This window comes from Rutilus rutilus (assembly GCF_951802725.1).
Source record: "Rutilus rutilus genome assembly, chromosome: 2".
NCBI classification, from domain to species: Eukaryota; Metazoa; Chordata; class Actinopteri; order Cypriniformes; family Leuciscidae; genus Rutilus; species Rutilus rutilus.
This window is the reverse complement of record NC_140210.1, coordinates 58,854,195-58,878,216: the sequence shown is the minus strand read 5'-3', so window position 1 is coordinate 58,878,216 and position 24,022 is coordinate 58,854,195. Positions and strand designations below refer to the sequence as shown.

Genomic DNA, 24,022 nt, shown 5'->3' with positions numbered 1-24,022 from the left:
GAATTAAGAGTAATCCTTTTAATTAAATTACAGTATTCAGATTACTTGGTAATTAATTACACCCAACACTGTATAACAGTAATTAAAATGTAAACTTACGCATTGACTCGAGCAACTATTTTCTCCCTTGCTAACTCTGTCCTTCGCTGCTGGAGATATAATAATAATAAAATAATAATAATGTTCGTACTCTCCATATGCTTTCAGAAGCTCATCCAGTTCTGCTGGTGAGAAATATGCAGACCTCTTTTTGTCTGGCGCTGTTGCCATGGTGACTCATAATATCTGCGCTCCATTGATAATGGCTTTTTATAGTTGTGGTGCACGCGCTTAACTCAGAGTTTATTGTACTAACTCATTTCAGCTGTTCTGTAACCGAAAACTCTGAGTTTCCCATCTCAGGGTAAGTCAACTCAGAGTTCAAGTTTTAACTCAGAGTTGGTTGAACCTCCTTATTGAAACAGGCCCCAGGTGTTTGTGCAGACCATCCAGTGTCTAGCAGTGCAGCAGCATTTATGGCTGAGGGAATCGACTCCCTGTGCCAATGCATTGATGAAGTAAACAGTTGGATGTGTCAAAACTTTCTTCAATTAAACAAAGACAAAACTGAAGTCATTGCGTTTGGAAACAAAGATGAAGTTCTCAAGGTGAACGCATACCTTCACTCTAGCGGTCAAACAACTAAACATCAAGTCAGGAATCTTGGTGTGACACTAGAGTCAGACCTTAGTTTCAGTAGTCATGTCAAAGCAATAACTAAATCAGCATACTATCATCTGAAAAATATTGCAAGAATTAGATGCTTTGTATCCAGACTAGACTTAGAGAAACTTGTGCATGCTTTCATCACCAGCAGGGTGGATTATTGTAATGGTCTCCTCACTGGCCTTCCCAAAAAGACCATAAGACAGTTGCAGCTCATACAGAACGCTGCCACCAGGATTCTGAGCAGAACCAGAAAATATGAACACATCACACCAGTCCTCAGGTCTTTACACTGGCTCCCAGTTAAATTTAGGATTGATTTTAAAGTATTATTACTGGTATATAAATCATTCAATGGCCTAGGACCTCAAAACATTGCAGATATGCTCACTGAATATAAACCCAACAGATCACTCAGATCATTAGGATCATATCAGCTAGAAATACCAAGGGTTCACTCCAAGCATGGCGAATCTGCTTTTAGCTATTATGCTGGAACCGGCTTCCAGAAGAGATCAGGCGTGCTCCTACAGTCACATTCAAATCCAGACTCAAAACACATCTGTTTAGCTATGCATTTACTGAATGAGCACTGTGCCAATGTTCATCCGACTGTTTGTACTGTACTGTATTTTATTTTTCTAAACTGTTTTAATTATTTCTTTTATTATTTTAATTTATTCTATGTAAAGCACTTTGAATTGCCATTGTGTATGAAATGTGCTATATAAATAAACTTGCCTTGCCTTGCCTTGCCTAGTAAATATTTACCTTTTGTTCTGGTCTGGGTATTTAAGGGAAGTTGGCAGAACAGCCATTTGGGAATCTGTAACCAGAAAACCCCGATGCAATTTCTAGTATAGATAAATGTGGAGTCTGGTGTTTCCTAAAGTCTGTGTTCAGGGTACACACCGGGTCCCTTAATGAATGAATAATTGAAAATATGGGATACCCAGAATAATCAAAGATCTAAATTAAAGCATCATCAATATTTATGATTAGTTCCTAATTAGAAACACAATATAAATGTAATAATCATTCAAAATTGGAGTCAGATTAAGCGTGGAGCTTGAGTAAAAGTGAAACTAAATTCTAAAAATTAAGTAAAAAATTAAGCCCTTAAAATGTGAAAGAAATTAAACAATTTTAAAATGTCTTATTTTTTTAATATTTTAAAGTTATTGAGAGACAATAAGCACTGTTTGTTTTCATAGTCTGTTTTCATCTATCAGATAAAGGCTGAACCAATATTTAATGTCTTACAGGACACATGACTTCCAGCTTTCTGTGTAAATATGTGAGCACACATCCTCATAATGCACTTGTCACGGGCGGTTGCAGGAAGGCACACAAAGAAGATTAGTTCCAACACGACGTTTAATAAAGATTAAGCAGGTAAACAGACAGAGGTCTTCAAACTAAATGTGATTGTAGACCGAAACAGAGAATGAATGTGAGGGATCAACAACGAGCAAACGAGGATAATCAATAGAACAGCTGAAACCAAGAACACAAACGAGGAGCGGGAAAACTGAACAAAGGAACACATGATGATAATGAAAACAAACTAAAAGTTCACGATAATGAAACTTACAGAACACAATGGTGACGACACTATTGTTCTTTTCATAAGCAGTTTTTTCAGTTATATAAATATAATATTCATAAACGTTTTATGAACTTATGAACTTCTCAGCCATGAAAATTGTTTAAAACAGCCAAGAATCTGTAAAGTCTACAAAAAGGTACAACATTTTAAGACAGGGCAAAGTTCAGAGAAAGAGAATTTTCTCATCATGTTGAAGTTCCTAATTTACATTTAAATTGATTTTTCCACATGACTCATTTAAATGTGTAATTCATGTTACATTCTTTAATATTCAAAACGATTATTCAGTTCAATTCACGTTCATTTGTATAGCACTTTTCACAATACACATAATTTCAAAGCAGCTTTACAGAAGGTGCATGAGTCCACATTACACTGTAAAAAAGAATACATTGATTTTATTGATATCTAATCAAATTAGAATTGAGTAATAATTAATCAAATGAATTCCTTAAAAGTTAACCATTTAAAATGAGTAAAATGTACAAAATATCTTTTATTGCCAACATTGAAGACACCTGGTGTTAACAAGCAGAATCACTGAAGGAGAAAAACATAATTAAAGTCACCATTATGGTGATCAGTGTTTGTTTTAGTTGGGCTCTTGACCCTTAAATTATTAACTTTAAGTTTTGTTTGGCTGCTGTACATGAGTTATAACAGCCAGATGAACAAATAGAAAAGGTGATCTGATGGTGTTGGTTGTGTTTTAACATAATCATTATTTCACAATCATTTGACCTGAATCACTGAACTCTATACTACTATAACTACTCTACACTATATTGATCTGCAAATAAGCAAACTTATACTTAGATTATACAAACTTCTTTTGCACCATTCAAGTACGGGCAATATCGCAGTAGTTTACATTTTACAGTGATTTGGTGATGCGAGAGCGCGGGCATTTCTTCCGGAGAGTTCTCAGCGCCGCCGATTTGGTGCATTTCTTCAGTGAAATACAGGTTTGTGTACGTTTTGTTTAATCTATAAAATCATTACTGTGCTGTAAATCATTTTATTTTATGCAAGGGCAAGGCAACATACAAGGACGCGATGTCAGTTAGCCTAGCTAACGAGTCAGTCTTTTTTGCGTGATGGAAACGCCTGATCCCTTGCATAAAACAAATTATTTTATTTCTAAACATACTAAATCTGTAAACCCTAACGCTCAAAATAATTAATTGGTTTGAGTAGGACAAACCTAAATTAAACTAATTAGTTCAGTCAAATTAACTTGTATGAGTATTTAGCACTTTCTTTTTCTTTCAAGTTCACAGAACTGATATATTTTAAGTAAACTGAACTGTTTCATTGTTTTGAGTTTTATGAAATTATTTATTTTAATTTAGATAAACTTAAGTTTAACTGAAACGGCTGGGATGTCTATTTCCCAGCATGCTTTGCGATGGCACTCGAAAGGGAGAGTAAATGCTAAAATTAAGTGTAATATAATGTTTGTTTGTTTTTTGTGTAAGATTAATGTTAAGTGTGAGATTTAGTAGTGATTAATGTTTTGTTATGCTAATTTAGAAGAATTTCTGTTAATTTTGGCTTTACACTATAAAAAATAAAATCTTAAAAAAACGGTCAATGACTGTCAGCTACGGCTGCCAAACAAAATCCGTAAACATAAAGTAAAATATCCTTATTTAAATGAAGTGCAAAAAACTTGTACAGAAATTTTCCTTAAATGTTTTACAGAAAAACACTGTTATTTTACAGCTATTTGCTGAATTATTACGATCAAACACCTGCACTGTAAAAAAAATCCCATAAAAACAGTCAAATGACTGTCAGCAATAGCTGCCAAAACCGTCAAATTAATGCAAAATATCCTAATTTAAATAAGTGCAAAATACTTTTACAGAAATCTTCATTAATCTTTTTCAACAGAAACACAGGTATTTCACATTTATTTTCGGATTTTTTTTTTAATAAAAAACGTGCAGTTAACTACATGCATGATTTGCTGTGACTATACGTCACTGCATCAGCAACTACACAGTTACTGTCTGTTAAATAAAGCAACATGCAGCATTTCATCAGTGCTTTTCAGCTCATCCTGGACTGAAGCTCAGGCTCTACTCTTCAACACAATGGTGACACACAAAACACACCATACAGAAACACTTTAAACCCCAACAGAACATTAAACACTACCAGAGGTGGGTAATCCAGGGCCAAAGAGTAAAAGTCCTTGCCATATGTTTATTCCACCCATAAACTCAGTCAGCTGATTTCACTAATTAGTTCTCTCTCCTGCTGAATTAGCAAATCCAGGTGATTGGAACAAAATACTGAGGAGGACTTTTACTTTCTGAATCTGGACTTTACACCTCTGCATAGCAATGTCACATGTCAGCCAAGTAAAGAAATAAACCAGAACTGGACCTTATCGTAGCCAAAAAAATCTGTGTATATTAAATATGGAGTAATTTCAGCCACAGCCTCAGATGAAATCAACTGAAGAGAAAAGAAGACATTAAATCTGTGAAGATCTCAGCAGAGGAGGATTAAACAACTCCACAAACAGCATTACCAGCTTCACTTATTACTAACCAGACTGACTTTATTTCTGTCAGACGTCTACAAAAGTTTTTATTGAGAATTAACAGAGGTTTAACTCTAATGTGTTTCATTTGAAGTCACCATAACAGTGATTAGTGTTTCCATTAGTTGGGCTCTTAGCTTTTATTATATCTATTGTCTTTTTTGTCCACTGTGACAGTGTGTTTGTCAAACACATTTGCAGCAGCAAAGAAAGCTGAAGTGAAATGAGATCAGGTGATGATGATTACCTGTTGATGGTTTTATAATCATCATGAAATAGACTGATTCACTGAGGTTTTTATAATTTAACAAATATGTTGTTCAATCAATATTTTCCCTGTGTTACTGCAGCATGAGATCCAGCCATATAACAATCTGTTTAAATCTTTTAACAAACATGAAATTTAAAAATTGGCCTTTGCTGACACACACAGATATCAACAATCAGCGTATGAATCTCAACAATGGTGACAATCACAAATATTTAGATAAACAGATAAATTTACAACATCACTGAAAAGCTACTAATTCACAACAAAAACAACAGCAAAAAATAAAAGCAAATATTTAGAATCAAACAAAATTATAGGTCAATTCAGCTGCATAATTTATTCATGTTGCAATGCATGCTGGGAGTTTTGTACTATGCTGGTACCCAGCATGCATTGCAGCAAAGTACTTTTGATTGTCACCATTGTTGAGATTCATACGCTGATTGTTGATGTCTGTGTGTATTAAACTGGCTTTTTTGTGCTCATGTCTGTTAAAGTCTTCTAACTTACAGTTATAATATTGCTGGATCTCACGCTGCAGTAACACAGAGTTTGTGTTGTGAAATTTTTTTAATGCGGTAACATAATTGTTAGATTTAAAAGACATCAGTGAATCAATCTATTTCATGATGAATATATAACCATCAACAGGTAACCATCATCACCTGATCTCATTTCACTTTAGCTTTCTTTGCTGCTGCAAATGTGTTTATCAAACACACTGTCACAGCAGCCAAAGAAGACAAAAGATATAATAAGAGTTAAGAGCCCAACTAATGGAAACACTAATCACTGTTATGGTGACTTCAAATGAAACACATTAGAGTTAAACCTCTGTTAATTCTCAATAAAAACTTCTGTAGACGTCTGACAGAAATAAAGTCAGTCTGGTTAGTAATAAGTGAAGCTGGTAATGCTGTTTGTGGAGTTGTTTAATCCTCCTCTGCTGAGATCTTCACAGATTTAATGTCTTCTTTTCTCTTCAGTTGATTTCATCTGAGGCTGTGGCTGAAATTACTCCATATTTAATATACACAGATTATTTTGGCTACGATAAGGTCCAGTTCTGGTTTATTTCTTTACTTGGCTGACATGTGGCATTGTTATGCAGAGGTGTAAAGTCCAGGTTCAGAAAGTAAAAGTCCTCCTCGGTATTTTGTTCCAATCACCTGGATTTGCTATTTCAGCAGGAGAGAGAACTAATTAGTGAAATCAGCTGACTGAGTTTATGGGTGGAATAAACATATGGCAGGACTTTTACTCTTTGGCCCTGGATTACCCACCTCTGAACACTACCAGATCTCTCAGGATCTCAGCATCTTCACTTATTACAATCCAGACTTTATTTCTTTCCTTCTAACATTCTTACTGAGAATGAACAGAGGTTTAGAAGTTGAAGCTTTACTGAACAGAATAAAGTTTGATGTCACCATGATGGAGATCAGTGTTTGCTTTAGTTGGGCTCTTGACCTTTTAGATATCATCTGAAGTGTAACATCTGATTAAGTTGTTAAATATTAGTTGTTAATTTTGCATGATAAAACTGCTAGAGAAGATACTCAGATTTTATGAAATCATTATACAGAAAATGTTTGACAGGATTATATAGACTCACTCAGACATCAAGAATCAGCGTATGAAACGCAGCAATGGTGACAATGAAAAATAAACATCTGATCAACTCTGAACTACTATAAAGTCACAAAAAGGCTTTGTTGGTTGTCACCATTGTTGAGATTCATATGTTGATTCTTGATGTCTCTATACTACAATAAAAATGAACCAGCTCAAAACTTTTTCTGTATAATATATATATTTTTAAATTTCAGATTGTTATAATACTGATGCCACAATATTTCAAGGGTCATGTGATTAATTATAAACTTTGTATAAAGCTAAAATCCATCTACATATTATGTAATCTTAAGCTAATATATTCAGAGATTTGACTAACATATCAGTGAATCAGATCATTATATGATGATTATAACATCATCTGATATTTTCTTCTGCATTTATTGTTATAACAAATATGTATCAAACACACAGTTAAAGCAGTCAGAGAAAACTGAAGGGTCAAGAGCCCAACTAAAGCAGACACTGACCTCAATCATGGTGACATCAAATTTCTTTTAAAGTTTTTTACACTTTATTTAAATTAGAATATTTTACTTCAATTTTATGGGTTTTGTTTGGCAGCCGCAGCTGCCAGTCATTTGACCATTTTTTTACGATTTTTTTTTTACATAATGAAGGTATATGATCGTGATTATTCAGGAAATACCTGTAAAATAACAGTGTTTTTCAGTTTATTTAATTTAGGATGTTTTACAGTTTTTTGGGGAGCTAACAATCATTTGACCATTTTATCATTTAACTGTTCTGTTACTGTTTAATTACAGATTATATTTGTAATTTTACATACATTTTTATGTAATTTAAGAAAACAGAAAAAAATACTATATGAAAAATACAATCATTTTTCTGTATAAAAAATGTGAATTACTGGAATTTGTCCTTAATGTCACAATACCTAAAATAACAGCTGAATTTTTATTTTACAGATATTATTTGTAATTTTACAGTGTTTTAAGTAAAATTTAAAATGAAAGAAAATGATCGTCAAAAAAATCACAGTTATTTTCTGTAAAAGTATGATTTTTTTACAGCGTAGGATAGTTACCATCATGGTGACAAGTGGTGCATGCAGCTTGATTTGAGAGCAAATAATCCCTCTATATTGTTGCGCTCATACAGCAAGTGCTTCTTTATAACATACTATTGCTAATATGTTAGCAAATTAGTGTGTTACCAGATTAGCTTTTAAAAGCTAAATTTATACTAATAAAAATGTTCACATTGAGATTACATAAAAGTTTTAAGTTAGTTGTATGAATTAATGTACTTTGAATTTCAGAACTTAAAAAACTTTGAGGCAATTGATTGCCTTAAATGTTTTGAGTTCTGCTAACTTATTTGGGTTTACAGTGTACTTCATAGATTTGAGTTATATTAATTGAATGGACTTAGTACTATTAACTTTAATTACCCAAATTATCTTAACAATAAGTTATTGAGTTACTTGGACACAAATGAAATATTTTTTTATGCTTAAATTGTTTGAGTTAATAAACTTAAATGATTTAAGGCAATCGGTTTCCTCAAACGGTTTGAGTTGAACTAACTCATCAGGTTTTACAGTGACATCAGATGTTTAAATATGTTCTCAGAGCTGTGCACTGTTTGTTTATGGGCAGGTTATGGAGTCAGTCACAGCAACTTTCGGCTATGAGTGAAACGCAGGCGGCGGTCTGAAGTTCAGCAGTTTCCCCGCCGAACACGAGCCCAGCTCCCGCAAGAGATCCAGCACCACTACTGTGGAAACGGGAGAACAGAGACCGGTTGATCACACTTGAAAGACTTTCAAAAGGTTTAACTTTTAATTCGAAAATGTTTGTTAAACGAGTTTAAATCTGAAATAAAGGAATATATCATGTAGCCTAAACGAGTCATTGTCGTGTATTTTACAAAGGATAGATGATTACGTTAATAGTCGTTTTTTTACAGTAAGTTTGATTTGAGTCAGAATTATGTGATAATTCTTTATTAATTACTAATGGGTTCCCTATATTTTCACTTTAAAATACTGTTTCAGGTTATACGTAATTCCTGAAGAATGATCTAATCATTCTTTATGAATTACTAATAAGTTCCCTATATTTTCAGTTTCCCTCAGTCGTTGCCTCAAATACATGCATTTACTCAATGGCATTCTATGCTGAGGAATACAGACACACACACACAGTACTGTATATAACATATAAAAACTAATCACTAAGGCACTTGAGTGGGGTTCCTTTTTCTTACAGAACACGCTCACAAAACACAGGCAAAAACCACTTTAACATTTATATGTATTTGTTAAAATTTTATTTCATAATACTACTTCTATTAATAACATTAGTAAATAAGGAAGGTCACAACTCAATGTAGTTTTGTATGACTGTTCATTAGTTACTTCTTGTTTTTAATTAATAGATAATTAATAGTAGTTCTTCAGGAGATATGACAGAATTCATTAGTTATTGATTAACTGATACTTAACACAATCATAAAATTCTATTACATACTGATTAGTTACCCATCTTCCTTAGTGGTTAACAGTAGTGAAGAAGTAGTTAATGAAGAATTACCTGTTAGTTCTCCAATAATTCCTTATTAGTTATGCAGTAAGTAAGAAACAGTATTCTAGTGTTACGATTTAAACAATGAAATAATTGAATGGCGAAACAATGAGATTACTTGAGTAGACCCTTTATAGCGGAGGTCCGTCACTGCCGAGCTCATGCATCAACTCTGGGTCAGAAATGAAAGCTCTAGCTTAAAGTTTTGCCAGGAAGACTCCAATTCTTTCTGAATTTGAACACTCTTCTGAATACTCATTACTTTCTGGTCTATCCAATCACTATCTAATACTTGGGAGTATAAAATATTGTTACTTACACATGTTTGAGTTTGCAGATGTTGACGCAAACATTTATCTCCATCCTCCACCACCACCACCAGGATGGTCCCTGACCACACCTCCTCCCCGGGTGTCTCTCACTCTAACTCACTCTAACCCTAACCCTCACCTAAGCGCATCAGCATGCGCTGCCCCGAGATACCAATTGTATAGCCTCGAGCATTCAGGACACGGAGCCCGACGATCTCAGCGGCCCAGGAAAACATGACCGTCAGCTCTGGGTCAGACTCGATCAACACTACTCTCCCCGAAGGGGGCAACGCAGCTGAATCTTCATCCCCGCAGGACTCTAGCCCACTCTTCGATGCAGCAATCGATATCTGATCCCCTACCGGAGCCCCGAATGAAACGCTAGGCCCCCCGTGAGAAGGACCAGCAATCTCACCCAGAAGCTCCACAGCTTGCGATGCGCTAGAGGAGTGGGTGGCCCACTGAGATAAACTCAGGGAATGGTCGTGCTCTAAAAGACATGAACATTTACACTTTCCACCCAGTTACATGCAAGGTATGCTGAGAACTGAAAATACTGTATCTCTGGTAAACTCTTCCAGGAGCACTCATGGAAAAATGGACTTAAGCAAAGAAAGGTTTTGGAGAACAATGTGTTGGGCTCTGAGGTCATGGCAGTCAGCTAATCTTCCAAGACGACAAACATCAAAATCAAACAGTCTATGAGGAATCAACACGATTAAATCTTTTGTTTATAGAGTAACTGGAGTTTGTTTGACGAGACTATGTTGGTCCAGGATGTGCTGTAGGGTCCTAAGTGGTTTTAGGTAAAATGGGTATGTCTGGATGTGGAGTATGACTTATTTTAAATAAACGAATGGACTTATTTAAACATTTAGCAATTTTTTTACAAAATATAGCTGTATGCAGCAATTATTGGTCCCAGCCAAGCCCACATACCGCATAAAGTTTGGTTGTAGCATTATGGTGATTCATTTTGATTAAAATGGAATCAACAGAATCACTTATAATGGAACAAAAATTGCCTTTAGCTTTTAAAGTTTCATTTCTATACAGAAAACAATTGCAGATATATATAGTCTCAGATTCCTCTGTTTCTGAGAAAGACTATAAAGAAGAATATAGCTGAATCACTGTAAGCACAGCATGTCAAACAAAACAGTGAACATTCATTAAATCTAACATAGATTATGAGAGAGACCACATTTACACCAAAAATGATTATTAATCGTGATGAAATTAATCCAAACTACAAATTGTAGACATAAAATAACTCACACAGATACAGTCAGATTTACTGAATATATAAAATACAATTGTGTCTGTCACTGCATGTTTAACTTCCATCAAGGATGACAGATGCCTTTTTCATTTGCATCTAAAATGTTGGCGTTTGTAAATTTCCTCTGTAACACAGAGGAGGAGTCTGAGAATCTGACAGATATATAAAGAGTGTTTGTGTCAGACTGAACAACACAAACGGTGAGTTACTGTTTTATTCTTCATTTACCTCACAGAACTTTCAGACATTTATACAACTTTAAGAAAACGGACATTTGTCTAGATAAAACAAATCTCTGCTGTGATCTACTGAGGAGAGTCTGAGAAGATGGACGTAAGTTAATCAACAACTCTACATTTCTAGAGAGGGTTTTCAGTGTGATGTTCATCTCTTTCTCTGTGTCTCGTTTAGTTGATGTTGTTCTTGGCGGTTCTTCTCTCTGTTGTTCTGGTGAACGGGTGCAGTCAGGATGGAGACATGCCGGCCGACTGTTCTGATCTTTATAAAGCAGGACAAAAGCTCAGTGGGATTTACTCCATCTATCCAGCAGTTCATCTCCATCTGTTCCTGTCTGGGTTTACTGTCACATGGTCTCAAATGGGAAATATGAAGACAACGGAGGATGGACGGTACGAATGTGGCTTTAGATCATCAAACACACATCAGAACATACATTATGAATCATATATTCTATATAAACCCATCACAGGTGTTTCAGAGGAGAATGGACGGCAGTGTGAATTTCTATCGGCCGTGGAATCAGTACAAGAGAGGATTCGGGAATGTGGAGAGCGAATACTGGCTGGGTAAGATCTCACAGCGTGTGTCCGTTTGTGTGGATGATCATGTGTTTGGTTGAACGTGTTCTTCATGTGTGTGTGTGTGTGTGTGTGTGTGTGAACAGGGCTGGAGAACATGTACCAGCTGACACGTAACAGAAAGTACATGCTGAGAGTGGATCTGGAGGACTTTGAAGGAAGGAAGGGTTTTGCTCTGTACTCGTCCTTCTCTGTGGATTGTGAAACTGACGGGTATAAACTGCATGTTTCAGGGTTCAAGGATGGAGGAGCTGGTAGGACACTTTCATTCACATTCAAGAAATCACACTCAGTTGAGTAAATGTGCACCTGATATCATCAATGATGTTCCTCTTCTCTGCAGGCGACTCTCTGGCCTACCATAATGGACAGAAGTTCACCACCTTTGACAAAGACCAAGACACCTATGAAAATAACTGTGCCAAACTGCATCTCGGGGCATTTTGGTATGCAACCTGTCACCATGCAAACCCCAACGGTGTGTATTTATGGGGAGAAGATCCCACCATTTATGCCATTGGAAATGTTTGGTACACCTGGAAGAGTAATTGGGATGTTGGTATGAAAACCATCAGCATGAAGATCAGACGTGTGTCTTAGACATTTGAAGAAACATTACAGAGTTTCCCAGAAATAAAACAACAAAAAAATTAAATTAAGGTTTTGGGTTTCCTTTCCTCTGTTAACTGTGGAACTAAGTAGATCCTGGTATATATGGTAACTTGGGATATATGGCTGTTGTGTACTCTCGTCAATTATTTTCTTCTTTGTTTTGGAAGAACAAAAGATTAAGATTTCTTTTAAATCTACAACTAAAACAAATCAACAATAAACTTTAATAAACTTGGCCAATGAAAAGCATTATGTGTTGATGTGGATTTGTTTATCTTCACAATAGACCTCAGAAACAGTAAATGAGGAATTCAGTTCAACTGTTCATAAACTGATTTACTTTCCCCATAAATACAATCCTAAATAAAGATATCCCTGTTTGTTTGTCAACAAAAGTCTGTTTTACATCACATTTTATATCATTCAGTGGAATTTTGCTGACCCTCAGCTGACACATTCTCATTTAGTATGCAAGTGGACTTAGGTTCACCCAGCTAACAAAAATTTGTTCCAATGTCACATGCCTGTCCTGTCTTGTGCTGCACATGGGTATTTTGTTATTTTGGGCCATGTGCTCGTGTTATTGTCTGATCCCTCCCCCTTGTTAACTGATTATTGTTTGAGTTTATCCACCTGTTCCCTCCTGATTAGTTTCCCTTTATTAGTTCCCTCTTGTTTGCAGTCTGTGTCGGTACGTTGTCTAACCCCCAATTTCCACCAGATGCGTAACGGCTGCGGAACGGCTCCGCTGCGTGACAGCTCCGTGTTCCGTCGTCCGTCAATACCCACCAGGTCCGGATTTGTTGCGGAACGGCTGCGGTCATGACTGACAGCTGAAGTCACAAGGACCCACGAGATCTCGCAAATTCACATATGATCGCGCGATATAAGTGCTGAATTGCTGCGGAGCTCTCCGGCATCCGGCAAAAATAGAAGCTCTGCGTATCTGCTCCGGAGGGCTGCGGATTGCCGGAGTCGGAACGCAGCTGTACCGCATTCAGTGGAAATACACTCATTGACTCCGCCGCCGTGCCGGAGCCGTAACGCAGCCGGTGGAAATTGGGGGTAATGTTTCTTGTTCCCCGTGATCCTGCAGTAAGTTTCATGTTCTGGTTTTATGTTGTATTTAATAGTTATGTTTTACCCCCTCGTGGGTTTTGTTTTGTGTTTGTTTTTCTTTATTGTTAATAAATATTCATTCTCCTGCACTTGAGTCCTCGCACCTTTTTGCACTCATCCCTACCGTGACAGAACGTACCGACCATTATGAGGACTCAGCGGAGAAGAGAGGCGCAACCAGCCTCCTGTCCGCAATGGGAGCGGATTCTCCAGTTTCAGGAGTTGGTCTCCCTCCGTCAGCAGGGGATGGAGGTGAGGGAGTTCAGAGGCAGAGGTTCCGTCGCGCTGCTGAAGGGCTGAACCTGGGCGAGGAGGCTTACAGGGATCTGTTTAACCATGCGCTGGATGAACCGATGGACTGGCTGATCTGTAGAGCTTTTGATCATGTCAGTTTTGAGGCGATGGTGGAGGGTTTCATTCGCCATCGGGAGAGGATCGCCAGGGAAGTGGTCCCAGTTCCGGTGGTCCCAGTTCCGGTGGACCCAGTTCCGGTGGTCCCAGTTCCGGTGGTTCCGAAACGGAGGAGAAGGAAGAACCTCTCCGTGGCCATTCCGGTGGACCCAGTTCCGGTGGTCCCGAGTCCGGTGGTCCCGAGTCCGGTGGTCCCAGTTCCGGTGGTCCCAGTTCCGGTGGTCCGGAGACGGAGGAGGAAGAGAAAGGCCTCCTCAATGACCTGTCCGGCGGCTCCTAACCTGGAGGCCATCCCGGAGGTGACTGCCGTCCCTGATGCGCCGCCCAGGCGTCTTGCTCTGCCCGCGCCGCCCAGGCGTCTTGCTCTGCCTGCGCCGCCCAGGCGCCTTGCTCTACTGGCCCCGCCCGAGCTGCTCGCACTGCCTGCACCACCCCAGCGATCCGTCACGTCTGCCCAGCCAGAGACTGTTCAGGTCACGTCTGCTGAGCCTGTGTCTTCAGACAAGATGGCCGACGCCGAGCCTGTTCACGTCACGTCTGCCGAGCCTGTGTCTTTAGACAAGATGGCCGCCACAGAGACTGTTCATGTCATGTCTGCCGAGCCTGTGTCTTCAGACAAGATGGCCGACGCTGAGCCTGTTCACGTCACGTCTGCCGAGCCTGTGTCTTCGGACAAGATGGCCGCCACAGAGACTGTTCACGTCACGTTTGCTGAGCCTGTGTCTTTGGACAAGATGGCCGCCGCCGAGCCGGTGTTTGTTCCTGAGCCGGTGGTGCCAGTTCCAGTGCCTGAGCCGTTGGTGCCAGTTCCAGTGCCTGAGCCGTTGGTGCCAGTTCCAGTGCCTGAGCCGTTGGTGCCAGTTCCAGTGCCTGAGCCGGTGGTGCCAGTTCCAGTGCCTGAGCCGGTGGTGCCAGTTCCAGTGTCTGACCCTGAGCCGGTGGTCCCTGTTCCTGAGCCGGTGGTGTCTGTTCCTGAGCCTGAGCCGGTGGTTCCTGTTCCTGAGCCGGTGGTGCCAGTTCCAGTGCCAGTTCCGGTGGTGCCAGTTCCAGTGCCAGTTCCGGTGGTGCCAGTGCCAGTTCCGGTGGTTCCAGTGCCAGTTCCGGTGGTTCCAGTGCCAGTGCCGGTGGTGCCAGTTCCAGTGCCCGAGCCGATGGTGCCAGTTCCAGTGCCCGAGCCGGTGGTGCCAGTTCCAGTGCCCGAGTCGGTGGTTCCAGTGCCTGAGTCGGTGGTGCCAGTTCCAGTGCCAGTTCCGGTGGTGCCAGTTCCAGTGCCAGTTCCGGTGGTGCCAGTTCCAGTGCCTGAGCCGGTGGTGTCTGTTCCTGAGCCGGTGGTATCTGTTCCTGAGCCGGTGGTGTCTGAGCCGGTGGCGTCTGTTCCTGGGCCGCTGATATCTGTTCCTGAACCGGTGGTGTCTGAGCCGGTGGTGTCTCTTTCTGAGCTGGTGGCGTCTGTTCCTGGGCCGCTGGTATCTGTTCCTGAGCCAGTGGTGTCTGTTTCTGAGCCGGTGGTGTCTGTTCACCTGGCCGCCTGAGGGGTCGTCTCCGCCCTGGCCGCCTGAGGGGTCGTCTCCGACTTGGCCGCCTGAGGGGTCGTCTCCGCCCTGGCCGCCCGAGGGGTCGTCTCAGCCCTGGCTGCCTGCACGATCTTCTCCGCCCAGGCCGCCAGATGGACTGACATTTTCGCCCTGGCCTCCCGAACCCCGTGGTCCGCCCTGGCCTCCCGAACTGCCCATTTCCCCTGCCCCACCCTGGTCTGTCCCTCCCGTCCCGCCCTGGTCTGTCCCTCCCGTCCCGTCCGGGTCTTATGGAGCGTCTGGTAGCCGCTCCGTAGGGAGGGGGTAATGTCACATGCCTGTCCTGTCTTGTGCTGCACATGGGTGTTTTGTTATTTTGGGCCATGTGCTCGTGTTATTGTCTGATCCCTCCCCCTTGTTAACTGATTATTGTTTGAGTTTATCCACCTGTTCCCTCCTGATTAGTTTCCCTTTATTAGTTCCCTCTTGTTTGCAGTCTGTGTCGGAACGTTGTCTAATGTTTCTTGTTCCCCGTGATCCTGCAGTAAGTTTCATGTTCTGGTTTTGTGTTGTATTTAATAGTTATGTTTTACCCCCTCGTGGGTTTTGTTTTGTGTTTGTTTTTCTTTATTGTTAATAAATATTCATTCTCCTGCACTTGAGTCCTCGCACCTTTTTGTACTCATCCCTACCGTGACATCCAAGTACATTTGGCTAATGTTCCCATTAAGTTCTAAAGAAATTTTTTTCATGTTCTCAATCAAAACAATCAAAACGTCCAGTTTTTAAACGTTTCTTGGTTGTGCAAGCGTTAAGGAAACATTCCATTTGCAGTACTGATCATATTTTACATTAAAAAAATCTAATATTTTAGAAGCAATGTAATGGTTCTAAGACACACGTTTGATCTTCATGCTTATGGATTTCATACTGACAGAGTGACAGCATAAATCTTCCAGTTGGACCAAACAACACCAATGGCGTGATGTGAGTCATCTTCTCCCTATAAATACACACCGTTGGACTTTGTATAGTGACAGGCTGCGTACCAAAATGCCCCGAGATACTGTTTGGCACAGTTCTTCTCATGCGGGGTGGATTCAGAAACTCAGATATTAAGATAACAAAAACGACGCATCTTACCCAGCCAGTATTCGCTCTCCACATTCCCAAATTCTCTCTTGTACTGATTCCACGGCCGACAGAAATTCACGCTGCCGTCCATTCTCCTCTGAATCACCTGTGATGGGTTTATATAGAATATATGATTCATAATGTATGTTCTGATGTGTGTTTGATGATCTAAAGTCACATTCTTACAGTCCATCGTCCTTTGTCTACATCTTTCCCATCTGAGACCATGTGACAGTAAACCCAGACAGGAACGTCTCCTGCTGGATAGATGGTGTAAATCCCACTGACTGTTTCTCCTGATTTATAGACATCAGAACAGTCGAATGGCATGAATTTACAGTCACTGCTCAAAACAACCGGGAGAAGAATCACCAAAAACACCTTCATCTACAAGAGACAGAGAGAGAAAGAGATGAACATCACACTGAAATCAACGTGGAACCGTCTCTAAAAATGTGATTGACACAATGAAGGAAAACCAATGAACTTACTGCCATCTTCTCAATCTCTCCTCAGCAGTTTCAGAGCAAAGATAAGGTTTTGGCCAGTTGATAATACCTAGAATATCAAAATCGACTGCTGGCGCCAGATCCTTTTCCTATTTAGCGCCAAAACTTTGGAACAGTCTTCCTAGCATTGTCCGGGAAGCAGACACACTCTGTCAGTTCAAAGCTAGACTAAAAACAAAACAATCTCTTTGACCTAGCATTCACATAACACATTATAGACTTCTATAATTCAATGTTAGGCTGCATAGATTAGGTCAGCCGGAACCGGGAACATTTCCCATAAATCCTGATGTACTCGTTACATAAGAAGAATGGCATCTACGCTAATATTAGTCTCTCTGTTTATCCCGAGTGAAGACTAAAATTTCATTATCTAATATTGTTTTTAATATTATTATTGCTTTTTATTAATATTCATAATAAGAAGTATTATGTATCTGTATCGTACTTTTTATATACATTCACAATTGTAATCATTGTATTTTGTGAATCATATGTGGGAGAGACTTTGGGTGACTTTGAGTGTGCTGGAGTTAGAGACTGAAATGTAAATGCACTGTTTTCCACCGAGCATAGCATAAGGGGATACATTCCTATGTTAATGGGAATCACGTTTCTCTGGTAATGCAGTTTTTCTGGTTAGCATATATAAGAACTGAAAGTCTTTGTCTACAGCAGAGAAGATGACAGAGAAGCTGGAATGATGACCTTTGTTTGGTCCATTGTCTCTTCCTCCTATGTCTTATATAAAATGTAAATTAAATAAGACATCTCTTGGCAGAATAACTGGTGTCTGTTTCCATGAAATTAAACAACAACAGGGGAAGCAAGATTTTAAAATCTACAATTTACTGCAGTCCGCTGGATCCAGGGCGTATCCAGATCTGATGAAGGACCTGCGCATGAACGCGACGACAATGCAGTCCTGAAGTGTCACTAGTATCTCCCCTGTGAAGGCCCCCTTCCCCTCCCTTTACCTCTCTACAGATAAAGCGTTGTCGGGATAATTCCGGTTCATGTGGCTACGCGGAAGCGATAACATGTTTGTATGTTGAGGGTTGGTTTGTAGGGAAGGACTACACGCCTGCGCACATATATTCAAACGCGCATACCTATAGACTGAACTCGTAATACACATGTGCACGCCACATCAGCGTTCTCACGGGTCTGCGTTTTTGAAGTTTGCGCAGAAAGAACTTAAGAGTTTTCTGTTAAAACGGTGTCGTGTTAGCGGCCCCTAAGTTAATAACTAATGATCGTTGCGACAGAAGTGAATCAATCAAAACTAACTTCAGCTGGACAATAACTTTATTCTAGAGCTGCTACTGTATAAAGACAAAACAATCTCTGTTTATTTTAATTTCCTATTATCAATGTAAAGCCGCTTTGGAACAATCTACTAGGGGTGACCCCGAATAGTCGAAGATTCGAGGCTTCGATTGGAGGAGAATGATTCGACTACCGATCTCACGGTCGAATCTTCGCAGAGGTGTTATGAAACGAGGATCATGCCACTTTGGCTATATGAGGGCGCTCAATGTCTGATTTCACATAGAACTACCGGTTTTCTGTCAATACGTTAATATTCAGCCTTTTATGATAATGCTGTATATAAAAATGTGCAAAGAAAGAAGCTTTTAATAGGCTAAATATTTGTTTAACGTGCGTGAATAAATCCAAACACCCCGCGACAGATTTAAGTTTAGCTTTCAATCCGTGACCGACAGAGGAGCGTCTTGGCGGGAAGGATTTAAATCTTTAACAATGTCTGGGATAAGAAAATCTAAAGTGTGGATGTACACCATCAGAAAGGATATTGTCCAAGGCTGGATTTAGCATCAGGAAAACCATGATCGCACTTCTGCCGGCCAACGTTAACAAGTTGGTTCTCTTACGAGAGGTCTCTCGTACTGCGTAAGATATCTTACGCTAGGGGAAAATCCTTTTTCCGCGAGATATTGAAGCCAAAAATTATCCTTAATTTTGTAATAATGCAAAACGCGTTGCGGCAGCATGCAGACATAGGCGAGACAGCTCGCGCGCCTATTGGCTGCTCTGCGGCAACTGCAGCAGCCTATCGAGCGAGGCCTGGCGTGACGCCAGACCCAATCAGGGCACTTCGCGCCCGCTGCGTCACGTCCCGCCGAAATGGGCGTGGTCTAGGCCTATAAATACCGCTCGCAGGCAGCTATTATCTGATTTTTCATCCTTCAAGCGAAGCACACGCATCGCTGGAGCCGGAGAAGAAGCCGCGCCGTCTGAGAGAGAGCACCTTCAGCGGGACGAGTCACTGAAGTCGCTGGCCGCGCCGCCTTCCTGCCTTCCTGCTGCGCTTTCCGGCGCTTATATCCTTTCTATTACTCTGTACTTTTGTGTGTGTGTGTCGCCGCCGCGACACACATTCTAAAAGAGCTAGCGTCTTTTTAAAGATGCCTTCCTGCGGCTCGTGCAGAGCCACACTCAGCGACGGGGACCGCCACGTGATTTGCGTTTCCTGCCTGGGTGAGGAACATGCAGCTCTCGCGCTCGCTGACGGCGGCTGCCCTCACTGCGAGCTGATGGCAATGGCGACTCTGAGGACTCGCCTAGCCTTCTTCACCGAGACTGCTCCCCCGCCCGCCGCGGCGTCGCGCCGTAAAAAGCGCCGTGCCCAGCGGGCCCCGGAACCCTCCCTCAGCCGCCAAAGCTCGCCGGTTCGCCCGCTTGCTTCCCCGGCTTCGTCACCCTCGCTTCCTGACGGACAGCGGCCGCCGTCTGCCGCCGCTTCCGTTGACATCGTGGATGAGGAAGCCCTGCTGGGAGAGGATGATTCCTGCTCTATCCTGGCGTCAGGCAGTGAGGATTGGGCGGGCTCTGAGGACCCCGCGCCCCCTGCCCGCATGTCTTCAGGCAAGAGAGCGTCCATCGAGACGGAGCTCATGCGAGTACTCGCACAGGCCGCGGCGAGCCTCGGCCTCGAGTGGTCTTCGCCTGAGCAGCCCGCTCACAACCGGCTGGATGGATTTTTCCTGCCTGGGGAGCGCGCTTCGCCTGCGTCCAGACCGGCGCCTTTTCTTCCTGAGTTACACGAAGAAGTCGCCAAGTCCTGGAACGCCCCCTATTCGGCTAGAGTGCGTCCTGCTGTTTCTTCGGCATTCTCCGCTGTTGACGATGCCAAGAACAAAGGATACCTTTCGCTGCCGCCGGTCGAAGAGGCGATAGCGGCCCACTTATGCCCGCCCTCTGCTGGACGGCGTGCTAAGTCGGCCCTACCCTCTAAAGCTTGCCGCACGACGTCAAGCCTGCTCCGCCGCGCCTTCTCCGCCGCCGGGCAAGCTGCGTCAGCGCTGCACACCATGGCAACGCTTCAGATCTTCCAGGCCGATCTCCTCCGTAAGCTGGATGAGGAAGGGCCTGACGCGATCTGCATGCCGGACTTAAGGAGTGCCACGGACCTCGCTCTCCGTGCTACTAAGTCTGCAGCGCAAGCCATTGGACGGAATATGGCCTCTCTCACCGTGACTGAGAGACATCTTTGGCTGACGCTCTCGGAAATGGCCGAGTCTGAGCGCACCGCGTTCCTCGACGCCCCGCTTTCCGCCACAGGCCTCTTTGGATCCTCCGTCAAGGTTTTCGCGGAGAGATTCGCAGAGGTACAGAAAGCGTCACAGGCTATGAAGTAGGGCTGTAGTCAAGACCACCTTTGTCGAGTCCAAGACAAGTCCAAGACCAGGACTGGTCGAGTCCAAGTCAAGACCGAGTCCAAAGAGGTTCGAGTCCGAGTCAAGACCGAGTCCAAAGAGGTTCGAGTCCGAGTCAAGACCGAGTCCAGGACAGGGAAAAAAAAGTCTGCTAAAAAAATATAGGCTAGCCCAGGCATTCTCAACCCTGGTCCTGGAGGGCCACTGTCCTGCAGAGTTTAGGTCCAACCTTGATCAAACACACCTGAGCCAGCTAATTAAGCTAATTAAGCCTTTCAGGATTACTGGAAAGCTACAGGCAGGTGTGTTTGATCAAGGTTGGACCTAAACTCTGCAGGACAGTGGCCCTCCAGGACCAGGGTTGAGAATGCCTGGGCTAGCCTATAGAAATTAAATCATTATGGAATAATGAAATAATTAATAATTTTAATTTTATTTAAAATAATTGACTAATTCAAAGAACAATGAAAAAATAATAATTATATAGGCCTAAAGGAGCACACACATTCGTTTCGACTGTCTGATCAGCCTTACATTCTGTTCCTGTCAATCATACACGCGATGTCAACCAATTAAACTGCATGAGGGAGGGCCGAGCCAACTCACAGACACACACACACACACACACACACACACAAGAGATGCGGATAAACTGCGGATCGGGCGGATGACGTGACGAAAAATAATATTTTAATTAAATTCGGGCGGGTGGCGGCTGAAGAAATCAAATGAAAAAAGTTTGCCATTAAGCAAACCTGCAAGTTATGAGCTGGGTTATTTTGTTTCGATATTAGATATTTTAAAACAGCCAGTCATTGGAGCCTACCACTCGTGGAATAGGCAAAGAAAGAAAGGTAAGAAAAAAATCGTAAAACTTGCCCATTAATTAGATGTGCAAGGCAAGCAGGCTAGTTTTCGGGGTGTTATGGACAATTAAAAATGTGAATATTCACGTTGCACTAGCGGTGGACTTTCAGCGAGTTTATTTAAACATTTATTTTTTAAAGAGCCGTTTGTGAGTCAAAAAGAGCCGGCTCTTTTCAGTGAGCTGAGTGAAACGAGACGGCTCACGAAAAAGAGCCGAAATGCCCATAGTTATTAGGTGGCCAGTGTTTCACTTTCCCTCCAATAATATTTTGTTTTAATATTGCGGCGACGTGTGATTACTGGGAAAGACACCTGGACTCGGTCGAGACCAAAAGCCATATTTGGCAAGACCAGTGGCCGAGACCGAGACAAGTCCGAGTCCGAATACCAGCGAGTCCGAGACAAGTCCGAGACCATAGAAAAGCGGTCTCGAGTCCGGACTCGAGTCCAAGACCGGACTCGAGTACTACAGCCCTACTATGAAGCACTTCCTCCCGAAGCGCTCCAGCTCTGCAGCAGGCCGTGCGAAACCGTCTGCTCAGAGCTCACAGCCACAGCCACCGTCCACTGCCTCCACTTCACAGCGCCGCCAGGCCCGAAGCGCGAGACCGCGCTCCCGCTCATCCGGTCGCCGCCCCGCTGCACGTGGCCCGCGACCTAGGATTACGGTGAAGCCCGAGGCCCCGAAGTCGTCCTAGCACAGCTAGGAAAACGACGGTGTTTGAGTCCCGCTGCGGCCAGACTCACACCAAAGTTATTCGCTCGTCCAGTTCCAGCAAATGTGACTGTTCCAGTGTTTTCTGCAGCCAACAAGTCGGTTCTGTCACCCGCTTGCCTGCACACAAATGCCGTTTTCACGGCTACCCAGATAAATCCCCAAAAGAGTGTATTTTCTGGTGTCCCGGCTACGGCCGATGGTGTTTCATGTGTAGTAAGAATGCCCACTGCCCAGTGCCCATCCCTACACACAAGCACAGCCTGTCACACAGGGCTCGCGCACATAAAACCGACTCAGATCGGTTGCGCTTCAAACATGGTGAAAGTGCCCACTACCCAGTGCCCACTAACACCGCGTTGTGCATGTCTCACGGTTTCTGTAAAAACGAAACCAACGTGCACTCGCTTCACGCAAGCGAACGATGTTTTCGGTGTGATAAATGTGCCCGCTGTCCCGCGCCCACATCCACACACAGACATGACAGTTCCCACGGGAACCGCCCAGCCCTCCCCCTCGCGGCTGACCACCGCAGAGGAGTCGAGCGCGGGCAATCTGCCCACTGTTATCAGCGCGCCCCATGCCTCAAATGTCACGAGCGCGATGCTTGTGTTGCAGCACGCCGAAGCCTCTCCATCGCTGAGCGAGCGGAGCGCGCTTCGTATTCAACCCCTAGCTATCCATGCAGACGCATGGGCAAAGCTGCCCGGGGTTTCGAAGTGGGTGCTGAACATTATAAAAAGAGGCTATTCGCTGCAGTTTCGCCGACGCCCTCGCCGCTATGTGGCGCGCGTCGAGACCACGGTAAAAACAGAAGTAGCACATTTACTTCGAGCCGAAGTGACGAAACTATTGAGCAAAGGGGCCATAGAGCCTCTCTCTCAAGTTCAGAGCGAAGGAGGGCTATACAGCAGATACTTCCTGGTACCGAAAAAAGACGGGGGTCTCAGACCCATACTAGATCTAAGGCAACTGAACAAAGTGCTTGTGAAGCGACAGTTCAGGATGCTCACGACCAGACAAATCCTTGTGCAGATTCGCCAAGGAGATTGGTTTGTGTCAATAGATCTGAAAGACGCGTATTTTCAAATACAGATAGCGTCACGTCACAGGCGATATTTGAGATTCGCCTTCGAGGGCCAGGCATATCAGTACACAGTCCTGCCATTCGGTTTGTCCCTGGCACCCCGTACATTTACGAAGTGCATGGACGCGGCGCTCGCACCCCTCAGAATGAGAGGCATACGAGTGCTGAACTATTTGGACGATTGGCTGATTCTAGCGCAATCTCGCGCAGTGCTCATGGAACACACGACCATTTTACTCGATCACCTCGAGGATTTGGGTCTCAGTGTCAATTGGGCGAAGAGCTCTCTGTTACCCAGTCAGAAGATATCTTTCCTGGGCACAGAATTGGACTCGCTGTCCATGATAGCGCGACTATCACCACAGCGCGCGGTAGACATTCAGCGCACAGCGAACGCGTTTCGCTGCGGCGTGTCTGTCCCGCTCAAGAAATTTCAGAAGATGCTAGGTCTCATGGCCTCAGCATCGTCAGTGCTCCAGCTGGGCCTGCTCCGCATGCGCCCGCTGCAGTTTTGGCTGAAAGCGCAAGTCCCACGCAGAGCGTGGGCATCCGGTTCGCTTCGCCTCAGGGTCAATCAGAAGTGCGTCACAGCTCTGAAACCTTGGAGAGCGAACGACTGGTACCAATTAGGTGTAAGCCT

The 24,022-nt window shown here is 42.8% G+C and overlaps 2 protein-coding genes and 1 pseudogene across 3 annotated transcripts in view; all 3 read left to right on the top strand.

Annotated features, from left to right (window-relative positions):
* LOC311286428 (microfibril-associated glycoprotein 4-like) overlaps window positions 1–12,349 on the top strand; it is a 40,002-nt gene extending 27,653 nt beyond the window's left edge. Inside the window, exon 6 of the mRNA XM_084402648.1 lies at window positions 12,078–12,349. Coding sequence (XP_084258774.1) covers window positions 12,078–12,334 — 257 coding nt within the window. The 3' untranslated portion in view covers window positions 12,335–12,349. The remainder of the gene's footprint in view (window positions 1–12,077) is intronic.
* LOC311286453 (apoptosis-associated speck-like protein containing a CARD) overlaps window positions 1–24,022 on the top strand; it is a 467,220-nt gene that overhangs the window by 381,543 nt on the left and 61,655 nt on the right. The gene's annotated exons all lie outside the window — the stretch shown is intronic.
* Window positions 11,244–12,035, top strand: LOC311286538 (microfibril-associated glycoprotein 4-like; annotated as a pseudogene). The gene is made up of 4 exons (XR_014630269.1): window positions 11,244–11,249; window positions 11,328–11,545; window positions 11,626–11,722; window positions 11,821–12,035. The product of XR_014630269.1 is annotated as a microfibril-associated glycoprotein 4-like (transcript).